This window comes from Hydractinia symbiolongicarpus, chromosome 7 (assembly GCF_029227915.1).
Source record: "Hydractinia symbiolongicarpus strain clone_291-10 chromosome 7, HSymV2.1, whole genome shotgun sequence".
Classification (NCBI taxonomy): Eukaryota; Metazoa; Cnidaria; class Hydrozoa; order Anthoathecata; family Hydractiniidae; genus Hydractinia; species Hydractinia symbiolongicarpus.
The window spans coordinates 5,924,019-5,937,610 of NC_079881.1; the positions used below are offsets into that span (position 1 = coordinate 5,924,019).

The following is a 13,592-nucleotide window of genomic DNA, read 5'->3' on the forward strand; positions in this document are numbered from 1 at the left end:
AAAGATTACCTGTTTAATGATGAAACACTTGAACCATCCCATAATTTGTAAATATTTTGTAAATATTTTGTAACGTGGGTTACAATATTAAAATAAATTGTGTAAAAAAGCTGAGTAATTTAGCTATCCAGTAAGTATGGTTACAAAATTGTAGATTACACTCATATTTGCTGGTTATATGCTGCTTTGATACTGATTTTATTTGTGTGTAATTTTTGTGGCTTTACTGGTTTATTTGGATAAAATGTGTTTTGACAATTTTTACTTTAAAAGTTCGAAGGTAAGGGACAGAAGTTTGGTTTTAAACAATTATTGCAATTCACATTCTATTGTATTAAGTAAAATACTGTACTCTTTTTTCCTACGCTACATGGTTTTTGAGTTTTATATTTATCTATAAGGCGCCTGTATATATGCCAAATATTTAGGTCCCATACCTATAAGAGCTTGAGATAATAAAAACTAGCAACATGTAACCTTTTATTACATTATTTTATTACATTGTAACCCTCAAAACTTCAGCCTCTCAGCGTGCTAAGAATGGGAACATACAGAATGTAGTAAAACAAATTTCAGAATAAGTTGTAAATTCTGATTGTTAAAAAGGGTAAAGCAAATCTTAGATGTCAAGGTAATGTAACAGGTATAAAATTAACTGTAAACAACAATTTTTGGATTTTAACGTTACTCAAACTGCTATTCTTTTGTAATATTAAAACCTGAAACTATTTTCCCTTTAAGGAACTACTCTTTAACTCTCTAACTATGAATATTACTTGTGAGATCACAATGATTATTATTAAATTTGCATCCGGCCTGAACAAACTGATTATATATCTGAAAGTTTTAATGAGATTAATTTTATCTTGCTTTGGATTTATTTTTAAAAAAATGTGTGACGTTTTAAGCACAATTTTAATCCTGTAGTGTGAAGTGATATCTACTGTTTAGTTTCTATAGTATATCCAATAAAATGAAAGCATTAAAGTTTTTTTATTGAGCAATGTCATCATGAACAGTTGGCATAGGAAAAGGAAAATTATAAATGCTTATTTCATCATAGATGTTTTGCACTTATTTCTTTGTCTTTGACAATTTTTTGATTTATATATCTTTTAGACTTGAACATTATAACTACCAAAATTTAATAAAAAAGGCATGTAAAGGGTCTTTGTGAATTGGTAAAAATGGTGCAAGAATACACTTCCCCTGTGCGTGTGTATGAGTATCCATTTGAAATGGTTATGAAGGTAATATTTTGACGCACTAGATTATTGATTAAGGAGTTGCCCTAAAGAAATAAAAATACTGGTGAAATGTTTTGTCATGTCTATCGTCTTTAAAATAATAATCTTGTTATCTAAATATTGAGACTTCTGCAAAAAACTAAGAAGAAGTTTTACTATAGCCTTTTTTAAATAATTGAAAATTTTTCACCCAATTCAATCTTTTTTTGGATTTTTGATAATCTTGAATTAATATTTTTACAAATATTTCGGTGAGATAATAATATTTACTGAACAAACAATTTCTTAAAGACCATGTTTTTTGTTAACTTTTGCTCCATTTTTAGGCATACGAAAAACGGTTTCCCACTTGTAAAATGATTCCAGCCTTTCTTGGTAGTGATATTACATATGAATATAAAAGTGAAGATGAAGCTATTCATATTGTTGAGAGAAGGTGTAGATTGCATGTTGATGCACCTTACCTTGTTCGAAAGGTTGGTTTATTATTTTGTTACTATAAAAAGTTACTCAAACAATCAAGTTAACATCCTGCAAATTACTTTAAAGCAGGAAACTTTGCAATTTTGTGACTTAGGGGCACAAAAGCACGACTATTTAATAAGATTTAACTGTGAAAGTTTTATTTCTGCAAAATCAAATTGTAGATGTAGAATTCTGTAATTTCTTTTGTGTAAAAAACAAAAAATAAAACAGTAAATATTATTACTTTCTAGCCTGTATCACTTTAGTTAAACCAAAAATATAAATATATAAATTTTAACACCACTGCTTATGATAAAATTATAGAAAAAAATCTGAATTTTTTTGCATAGTATTCCTTTGACATGGCTATTTTTACAAAGGCAATCCTTCACACTATGGTAACAATTTTTGTTCCTAAAAAAGTTCTATGATACTGTTAACAATGATATTCTCGTTGCACCACAGAAACAGAGATATCATGAATAATTTATATTGCCAAGGTTAAATATGAATATACTTTCAAGTCATAGAGACATCTGTATATGTCAGAAAATAGAATATATATCCCTGGATATCAGAGAGAGCATATAATGCATATTCATGGTTTTTTATATAAATAAAAAAACACAGCAATGCTGGGAAGCATGGTTTAAATTTAAATTTATTGTGGTTTATAAATCCTAATATTTAAATCTTTATTTGAACTATTTCATGATTTCTATAATATAGTCCCTGAAGATTATTTTTTAGTTTTATTTAAAATCTATTGAAATACTACATCAAACACTCCCTGCTATTGCCTTGAGACTGCCTTTTGCAGGCAAAAAAGCTGATGACCTAGTGGTTGAAAAATGTAATAAAAGTATTTTCATTAATTATTTTTAAGAATATTTTTGAATAAAAAAATATGTAAAAGAGCACTTGTATAATAATTTGCATTGTGTGTGGAAAAATTTTTCCTTTTTGGAAAAAGGGTTTCTGCGTAGGATCTGCATGTCGGTTTTTAATCAAATTTTGTGAATGAACATAGGGCATATACAAACTTTTTCAGGAAATTTAATTGCAAACCAATATGCAATTAAAGTTATTGGGTCGTCAGCACAAAGTTAGGAGGCCTGTAACGAGCAAAGAAGTGTCATTTTGGGAAAAAAATTTATGTTCATCAATTTACCTTTATAATGTCTACGCATTGATAAAGTTTAAATGCACATCCCTTAACAGGTCTAAAATTACTGATGGCACAAAATGTCAAAATTTGCTATATACTTAAATATGACATAATTTATGCAGCATAATTAAATCTTAAGAGTTTTAAAGCTCTATAATATAAGTCCAACTTCATTCTATACCTCAGGTTCCCTCTAAATTTCTTCGCCATAATAATGGCTATCTTATTTTTTTAATGAAAATTAACTTACAGAATTAATTTGGAAAATTTGCAGACCCTGGCACTTTTACCCTATATTTAAGGCTATTTTATTACTGTGACTTTCTTTGACCTGATCTGTTTATTTTTAAGATGTATACAAACATTTTTTACACACCTGATTAAAATAATAAAAAAGGCATCATAACTCTTTCAGTTTTAATGTTAATAAAAAATTAGTTCAATTCCATAAATAAAATGGTTATTTTTAATACCGCAGATTAAACAAAACTTTGTATATCCCAAAAAACTTGACTGCTGCTACATGCACTCTCTCTTTCTTAAAATAAATTCAGAGTAAATTCAGAAAAAGGAAAAAAGTATACTAGTTCAGAGTTAAAGACAAAAGAAAATAAGAAAAGATAGGTAGACCTTTTTTTTACTCAAAATGATATTTATCAAAGTAATGGAAAATTTGGTTCCTTGTCAAAAGCACTTGTAGAATCAGTAAAGTACAGAATGTTCGATACTGGTATGGTAACAGAACAGTTGTTACTGTGATACCTGCTTAAAAATCATTTTTATAGGGCAGCAGATTATGTAATTAGTCCTTTTATAGATTTTTCTGTTGTATTTTTGTATTTTAGAAAAACTTACCTAATGATAAATATCGTATAGTATTAAATTGAGTTGAAAATATCTATTGACATTTCTTTCTTTCTGTGAACAAAGTATTTGTTTTTAGATTGCAGGAGTTGATCATGCCATCTTCATGCAAAAAAACAGTTTAAACAGAAAAGATCGAACATTAAAAATTGAAGCATGGAACGACAGTTTTGCTAATCGACTTATTATTAAAGAGTTTTGTTATTATTCTGTGAGTGATTTTTTTTACTGAGAATTATTGATTTAGTAATTGCTTTTATTCTAGATCTTTTTTCCATTATTATGAAGAAACATTAGTTTTTATACAAACAAGGTCAGATCTTTTGCTTTTTGAAGAACTGTAACTGCTGTAACTGCTGATTTGAATGTTGTTTAACAATACTTTAAAGTAATACTCTAAAACAACTTCACCCCTGAAGATGTAAAACAAATAAGGTATTAGCAGCTGTTTAAAATTGATGTAATTTACTTTCAGGTTCACCCTGAGAACTCAAATTGGACATTATTTGAGCAAGATGCCAGTTTAGATGTTGTTAGTTTTTTTGGTTTTGAAGCGGCTGTTGAAAAGCTAGCCATCAAAGCTTACACATCGAATTTAAAAAAGGTAATGATAGGTTGTAATTTAGGACGACATGTAAATTATACTTGTTGAATTTTTTACTGATGTGATAAATAGCAACCTTATGGAAGTGTTCTTGTTGGGTCATCTGTATTTACAAGTCCGTTCTTCATTAAACACAATATGTAGGGTTTCACCACTGATAACCCCGTGTTTTTTTGTATAAAATTTTCCTGTCAGTAAAAAATGCTTAATTTTCCCAAAGAAACTCAGGATTTTTGTTTGGACCTTATTCAATGCTTATAATTGATAGAATGTATTGCCTATTTTTTATTTCTTTATTGGTATAGGGCAAAGAAATTATTATGTACTATATCAATGAGTTAATTGCAGAAGGACAGACAGAGTTTCCAAAGTTTCAAGGATCCGAAGGACGACCACGTACAGTCAGTCATGGTCACAAACTACAGTTAGGGCCAAATAAAGATGTGGATAATGCAAGTTTAGGTATTATAATCATAACTTCATTTTTCACGCATTCCATAGACCACTTTCCATGCAACATAATGTTTTTGCATTGAGGACAATGATATGGGCTGTGGTTTGAGTTTATAAACAACAGACAACAACATTTTCGATTTGCAATTCTTTGAAATCTGTATGAATTGTAAAAATAGCCATTTCATTCCAATACAAAACACAAAGTTCACAACGTTTTGTAATCATTGGCAAGTAAGTCATCTGCTATGGGTACATGCAACACAGGGTCCCTTCATTCTGCAAACATAATAATCCAAATGCACCATAGAAAGTAAAAAAACGTTACACATAGAGAGACTTTGTTGTCTAGCTTGTAGAGAGCATAACGAGAGTAACCATATTATATACTAAGAAAAAACAAAACAAAGGTAAAGCTAAAAGCCAATGGTTGGAACCATGATTTGTACTGCTTATCATTACATCTAAATGAAACCTTTTAATTATAATACACTGTTTACTATCCTAGAAGATGAAGTAGTTGCTGATGATAGTATTGATGGTATTGAAGATCCTGATGATGCAAACAACTTAGATTTCCAAGATGCAGTATCAGATCCAGATAAAATTAAAAAGGGAGTTAAACCACCACCTGTTCAAGGTATATGCATAAAGAACGTTTTGACCATTTCATTTTAATACAAGTTTCCTTCACTTGATAATACATAAAAAAGCTACAATTATTTTACCAGTGCTTAACTGTTTTTCTTCTCAATCTCAACCTCTTGGGTAATCTCAATTCTTTTTTTATGTTTTTCCAGTATGTAATTCATGTTCGTATTTTTTTATCTCTTACAACCAAATTTCAACTTTCATCCTTTTATCTTCTTGGAAAAGTTCAAAATTGAGTTTTTGTTTTGATACAATGACAAAAAAAATGCAACAATGAATGGAAAGCATGTTTCTGCCATATTATAGTGATGTTTAATTTCGAAATTGTCCCTGTAGTATATAATTTAAACAGATGTTTCGATAGAGAAGCACACATATCTAACTGTCTGTTTGTATTTTGGTGTCATATGAATCGTTAATAATTTAAGGTTCTTTTTAATTGTGTAAATTGGTACCTGTTGTTTTTAAAATAAAATGTAAACATGCCAGGAGGAGACCAATTTCTATGCACATGTCAATTTCTCGAACTAAATAAATTGTAGCATTAATATAAACAAGTTACATGTCTGATCTATGTGCTACAGTAGACTGGCATCTTTTTATGATATATTTGAAGTGTAAAAGACGACGTATTGTATTTCTTTTTTGTTTCAGAATACAAACTTGACGACAGATATATTGCAAGATATCTTGGCGAGTTAACAGCAAAAGAAGAAGTTCGATTGATGCAACTTCGAAAAAGATTTCAAGCAACCCACAATGAAAAGGTGAAGATGCTGTTGCGTTAAACAATATGGTATTGATATCTGATTGCCTAATAATCTAATCTAATCTAAATTTATAGATGCCTAGTGAAGCTGTGTTCCTACGTTTTCTTCGTGCAAGAGATGCAAACGTTGACAAGGTAAGAACTAACTAGTTGGTAAATATCCTCAGGGTCTGTTGTTAAACGTTTAATCAAATCTTTGATATCAAAGGACTCCATGAAAGGTTAAAAAATTATGTTTACTAAATATAATTGGTTTTTCGAGAATTCGGTTGAGTGACATGCATGCGTGACAAAATAGCTATTACAGTTTCTTTGATTGTTTTTTTTGTAAACATACTTTGGAAAGAATATAATTTGTAATTTGTAATATTTTATTAGAAAGACGTCTTAGCTACGTCATATCATCAACACATTTTTATGTCAATGTGTACTTCAGAATTGTAACTTTTAGTTAACTTTTTTACTTATGTTATTTCAGTCTTTTGAGATGCTAAAGAACTCACTACATTGGCGTCGACAGCATCATGTTGACTCAATCCTCACAACATGGAATCCACCTGAAGCTTTGTTAGAATATTATCCAGGTGGCTGGCACTACCATGATCGAGGTAAGCGAAACATCTCATAATGTTTGGTTAAACGACGTGGAGTAGTTTTTTAAATTGAAAACTAAGTTTTAAAAAAATAGTTTGGGGGAGTTGAACAAGTCGAATTGACTGAGCTGTAACCGGCTTTCAATCTGGCAGAAATAAAAATTGAGAAATCAGGCTGATCTTGAAACAGGTTGGTGGGTTTTTCTTCTATTTGAGATTTATCATTGTACAGTGTCTTTAATAATCCATCAATGTTTCTATGTATGCGCAATGTAATGATTTTGTTTTAAAAACTTTAATGAACTTATTATATACATATTCACATACTAAGCCAACAGGTTGTTACATTACATGAGGCGACCGCTGTATCGGATGGCAAAGTTAGCTAGCTGGCTCAGCACATGTAATTGTAAATTGTTTGATGAAGCAGATTTTACCCCTTTCCTTTAGTAAAATACGTTTTTTTTTTCATAGAGGGTCGACCTGTGTATATAGTTCGTTTAGGAAGTATGGATTTTAAAGGTCTTCTTAAAACTGTTGGAGAAGATGGTTTTGTGAAACAGGTATAATTCTTTGAATATTCATTTACAAAAAAATATTTCTTTTTGTTATTGAATTCTTTTTTAGGATCTACTACTGATAAATTTTTTTTTTAAAGTTTGTACTGATATTCTTCTTATCAGGTTGTTTCTATCAATGAAGAAGGTTTGACGAAATGTGTTGAAGCAGCCGACATATTCAAAAAACCTGTAACGTACGTACACTTCTGATACCTTAACTATTTTTCAACCAATCAAATAACCAATCAGATAAAATTATCAAGGGTAGAAGTAAAAAATTAATCTGATATTTCTTTTTCTTATAGAAATTGGACATTGATCGTCGACTTAGATGGTTTGAGCATGCGTCATTTATGGAGGCCTGGTAAGTATTTTAAAATGTGTCTTTTTTTTCTCTTATCATACTGACGTTAAATATGAATTTATTGTCGACGATCACGTTACAGTGGTACAAAACCTAGCGACGTCGTTTTTGTTACTGCTACTTAAACAATGGTTTATTTCAGTTGTTCACAATTGCCGACAAAATGCTCTGAAAATTGCAACATTCCAAATAAAAGGCCTTCATTTGATCTGACTTTTGTTCATGTTGCTTAAAAGGCGAAAATTTTACCTTTATAAGATATCTCATTTACCAGAGAATTTATTTGAAGGGTTGGAAGAAACTGATTGTCTTTTCATATTGTTGGCTAGGCCTCAAAGGCTAGAAATCTTCATGTGGATGACTTTACTATTTACAATAAAACAGAAAAATAATCAAATTTTGTCTCCTACCCTATCCTAATTACAGCTATATATAAATTTATATCATACTGCCTTTTTACTATAGTTACGGCCAAGGATTTTATATGTTCAGAAAACTGAGCAGTGACTTTGTTAAATTTTTTTTTCAGGTATCCGCGCACTTTTAAAAATAATTGAGGTAGTTGAGGCAAATTACCCAGAGACTATGGGAAGATTACTTATTGTACGTGCGCCGAAAGTATTTGGTGTGATATGGACATTGTTAAGTCCTTTTATCGACGAAAATACTCGAAATAAATTTATGATTTATACTGGAGATGATTATCAGGTGAAAACACTTTGTAGTTTAAAGAACAAAAATTTTTAAATGTGTTAACTTCAAATTTGTTTTGGAACGTTTGGAGAAATGACATTTTAAAGTAAAATGCTTAAAAACTTTTAATAATAATGATGCAAGAATTGCTTTAAAAGTCTTAGTAACCCTTTTGTTATTCGTATTATTTTGGTGCATATTGGAAGCATTAGTGGTTTTATTATTCCATTCCATTTTGTTCGGTTTTATTATTGCATTCAAAATCACCCCAATGTGGTTATTTAAGTTCCCAGCCAAAGCATTTGCCTGTAAAACTTTCTTTTAAAAAACATGTAACTCCCCCAAATAATGACCATGCAGTCGGTCGCAAAAGCTCATACCACTGGAAAAATTATGTTTTTTAATTTTGCTGACTACCCTACCTTATTGTGGCTTGTACATTTGTGAATATCGATTTTTTGTTTTCATTTCTAGGGTGAAGGGGGCCTCGTGGATTATATTCCTCGGGAATACATACCAACATTTTTGGAAGGTCCCTGTGAGGTGAGTAGCATTGTATCTTAGGTAAAAGTAATATTTACTGCAAGAAATTTTCGCGAATCAAGTAATTATAAATTTGTTGCGGGAATAATTTTTGCCGAGAGGAAAAAGTGTAAAAAATATGCAAATGCTGGTAGAAAGCGAAAAAGTAAAAGTAAAATTTACGGATTTATAAACGAAGTGTGATTTCCGGAGGTTCAATTCATAAACTAAATTGTCATGACGAGGATAAGAACAAGAATTTTTTTACATTCGTGCTAATTGTTAATGATCTTCGCATTCCTGTATTATTAAACGACCTTGTAGACCATATAAATTTTCGCGCGTTTGGAGTTTTATTTCGCGAAATCGTACTGATAAATTGGGACATTCCGCGAATTGGCGAGAAATTCTTCACTTCAGATCAACTGTATTTTTGACTTTATCTGTACGAAAATCCGTCACAGTTATAATCATAGGTTCTTTTATGTCTCACGCTTAATGCAGATTTCGCATTTCTGTGTTTAGTGTGATGTGCCGTCTGGGAAGATTGTTCCAAAACATTTCTACAAATATGATAACATTGGCGACGCGACAGAATCCACTTGGTTGGATGGAGGGGATGTGTATCAAACAGCCCACCTCATGAAAGGGACACCACATGATGTATGACGTCATCAATATTTTCTGTTTTGTAAACTTGAAATTTATTAAAATCGTTTTGTGGTATTATTTTGACAGGTTTATAATGAAATTTCGCGTAAAGTTGCAATTTTACGCGGGTTATTATAAATGAACTGATGCGTGATCTTTGTGTAAATTATGTAGTAGCAATTATGTCCAATTATTTTGGCGCATCAAATTTAATACACTATTTTCAAAATAAAAAAAAAGATTTGTACCGATTGCGTTTTGAAATTAATAGGTTATACTAACCGTGACGGAAGCCGAAGCTGTTATCACGTGGGATTTTGACGTCATTGATGGTGATTGTCATTTTCAAGTATTACGTCACAAGCGACCCCGGGATGTACACACGAACAATGCATCTAGTCAATCCAGTTCAAGTACTTCAAAGATTTCTGCTATTAGACCTGGTGTCGACGCGCAAGTTGTTGAACGTCCAACATTAGTTAAACAGGGAGATTCTTTGCAGGTAGGTTGTCATTGTTGTTGCTATGATTGTTGTTGTTGTTGTCGTCGTCGTCGTTGTTGTTGTTGATGTCGTCGTTGTTGTTGATGTCGTCGTTGTTGTTGATGTCGTCGTTGTTGTTAATGTCGTCGTTGTTGTTGATGTCGTCGTCGTTTATGTTGATGTCGTCGTCATTGTTTTTGCTGTCGTCGTTGTTGCTGCTGCTGCTGTCGACGTTGTTATTGTTGTCGTTTTTGCTGTCGTCGTTGTTGTTGTTGTGCCATTGGACGTTGTTTTTCCGGGTTGCCATGATATTAAAAAGTAGGTGAAAACCAGAATTTTGATAAATCTAGCTCCGTATTTCAGGCAAATTATTAGGACGAAAGTTACCCAAATGAAATTTGAAATGGTCAGAAAATTTGGTGATTGTCCAGGACGAATCAGGAAATTGTGTTTTTCATTTGTTGTGGCAATCCTGGTTTTGTAGTAGTCTTGTCGTTGTTGTCGTCGACGTTTTTGTTATCGTTGTCGTTGTTGCTGAACAACAGTTTTATCTTGACGTTTCCTGGGTTTTTTTTTCTCGTGGACAATTTTAACGCAATTTCTTTGTATATTATGTAAAGCATGTTAAAAAAATTATGGCATCAAGAATACCTTTTTTAAAATAGTCAATTAATTAAAAATCTGTAAGACGTCTGAAAATTTAGTTTCTAAATTGATGCTAGGTTGCGATGCACCTTCACAAAATCAGATGAAGACAGGCTTTAGTGAAGAACATTTAGAGAATAGCTAGCCGTCCAATTTGTTTACTGATAATCATGTATAAATATTTATTTTACATAGGGGACACACATATGCCAGCAAGCAGGAGTGTATATATTGCAATGGAAATATGCTCACGGTGGCCACACTAGACAAAGTTTGAGAGTTCAAAATAAAGTGAAGATCATGTATTATCATGAGATACTCCCGTCAAGAGAATTCAAGTAAGTATTTTTGTTGTTTATTTTGTAACGCCATATTTGCTTTTATAACAATACGTCGTGTTTTATACTGGTGCATTAAAACCCAACATTTAAGAAATACTTTGAGGCACTTCAAAATTTTTTCCCAATGACGTCAGTGAAGTTATTTTTTTTAGGGTGAAACAAATTTTTACCAATTTAGTCCACCATTTTGCAAAAAAAAAATCAAGACTATAGGTTTGTAATTTTATATCTCATCTACTAAAATCAAAACTCGGTGTTTTTAGAGGCTCCATGTCTAGCATGAGTTCAAGCCAGAGTGGCTTCTCTCTCCTCAGCACGTCGTCACACAACATGTCGTCATCACACAACACGTCAGTTTTAAATGCTAGTACCTCAAGCGCTTCGAGGTAGCGCTGAGATGATCGGAAAAACCTGACAAATCGTTTGCATCAGTAACAGTGTTTTCGACCAATGAAAAAGGGGCAAGTACTAATTAATGACCAATTAAATACAAGAAAGATGCAACTTGATGAATTATCAACCAATGAAATGATTGTTATTTTTAATGTGCGTTAGAGACTTAAAATGCTGTATCAGCTAACAAAAATTAATGGCAGATAAAAACTCTCTAAACTCTGTCGCAAGATGGGAGATAATTGACATGAAAGGAGCTTGCATAAGGTAGAAGCGATGGTAAAATAAAGTTGTTGGATGCGATGCGAATGTCGCAATCTTAACAACTTGTTATCCAGTCTTGTTTTTGAGATTTGATGCGGTCACTTGGACAACACATCATCTGTGATGGTGTTGCTCTCCAAAGGAAATTTAGGTGTAGAAAAAATATTTATCTAAATACAAAGTTAATTATTCGTATGTGTAAAAAAGTGAATGTGAACTGATATTAGCATTTTGATGGGTGAAACCATGGTGAAATGTTGAATAACAAACCGGCCAGCACTCTCTCCAACAAAATTTAATATTATATCACTGCAATTTTTTAACGCTATTTTTATATATTATTTTGATAACGTATTCGTATAATTTTTTTTAATTTTATTTTTACGGTATAGTTTAAGCATAGTCTCATTTGGTCGCAGCGACTCAAAATGGCTCATGTGTTTATCATAAGGAACAGAGTCAACATGCCACCATGCCAGCAAACGTCGTGAATATAAAAAAGAGATGATGCTATATCATGTCTCAAAAACTTATCAAAATGACTTATGTTGTTTTGGCAAAGTTTGTGCAGCCTTACTAACAGTGATCTTGTTTCATTCGTGTCTGCCAGCATTCCATTTAACATAAAGGTTTAAGGAAATTAGACGGTCTAGTGAGGTTCAAAGTATTCGTAATGTGTTGCAAGAACTGTGCCAGTTTTTATAGCCACTAAGTTAAAGGCTAAAAAACTTCCTCTCTGAGAATAAAGCGAGTTGGATGTAGAGTTCTGATGGCATCATTCTTAAACCCATTTTTATTATGGTCAATAATTTGTTTTATTTAGCTTTCCTGACAACACAGAATGGCACAATTGAGGCTTCTCAAATTCTTACAACATCTTTTGGGAAAAGGCATTTTTTCATGTGTTTCTTTCGTAGTTTGGGTGTGGTACCAATAGGGATTGAGAGGGCAAAAAGGTGAAGCTTGTTACAAGATTTATTGACAGAAGGGTTCTGATTAAAGTCACGATAGTTTTTCAAAAAAAGGAGATTGATCCCCATAAATTAAAGTGGGGGAGAGTATGTGAATTAGTTACAGGGTCTGTTGTTTATAATAAGTTGTTTTTTTCACACATATTTTTATTTTGTAAATATTCGATTTTTTGGAGTGGCTTTCTTTACGCCGTATCCACATGTAAGTAAAGATTTTAAATAACGTAAAAGAATGAACGAACATCAACCGTTTTGTAAACCATTCAGTGGAAATTTACTTACATGTGAATGCAGCCTTAGAATCTAAAAACTGGGTTGGTAGCTACACTTATGGAGACTGGGAAGGAAGTTGCTCTGTGATTAGATAGGCTTGTATTTATTTATTTGATATGTTTTATATTACAATGAAATCATGTTCGAAGCAACAGATTTGTGTACAATTGAGAAAATTTGTTTTATATTTTTCCGATGTTTTCTACGCCTTTAATGTTCTTAATGCTACCTTAAAAGTTGCCGAATATGGTCAAAGCATATCCTTGAGAACACGGAAACATCTCGTCAGGTAAAAGCTTTTCTTAGCAGGTTAGATGTGCTGTTCTAAATCTTACTGAAAATAACTTAGTTTTTGCGTCAAAATCTGTTTCTGCATCAAAGCAGTAACACGAAGTTTCCCGCCTATTTGTTTGTTTCTGTTCTCTCGGGATGAATTTGATATTATCAACTTAGTTTTTAGGTCTTTTCAGGGTTTTTATTCTAAGGAGTCCTTGGTATGTGAGTTTGCTTCCTTTGATAAACATGTGATTCAGGTGAGGAAAATACTTCCGCAGATTGTTCTTGAGATTGTTTTCCAATTATTTTCTAATTTCCAAAATATACACCTTATATAGAACCTA

At 31.8% G+C, this 13,592-nt stretch overlaps 1 protein-coding gene across 1 annotated transcript; it reads left to right on the forward strand.

Annotated features, from left to right (window-relative positions):
- Positions 1-256: 256 nt before the first annotated feature.
- LOC130648917 (SEC14-like protein 1) lies at positions 257-13,148 on the forward strand. The gene is made up of 19 exons (XM_057455047.1): positions 257-280; positions 1,120-1,250; positions 1,574-1,723; positions 3,824-3,955; positions 4,220-4,348; positions 4,654-4,810; positions 5,310-5,441; positions 6,107-6,219; positions 6,297-6,356; positions 6,700-6,829; positions 7,289-7,377; positions 7,498-7,568; positions 7,680-7,738; positions 8,268-8,446; positions 8,906-8,974; positions 9,479-9,616; positions 9,876-10,106; positions 10,926-11,068; positions 11,335-13,148. The coding sequence occupies exons 2-19, from the start codon at positions 1,188-1,190 to the stop codon at positions 11,459-11,461; spliced, it is 2,172 nt and encodes a 723-aa protein (XP_057311030.1). The 5' UTR covers positions 257-280; positions 1,120-1,187; the 3' UTR covers positions 11,462-13,148.
- Positions 13,149-13,592: the final 444 nt, after the last annotated feature.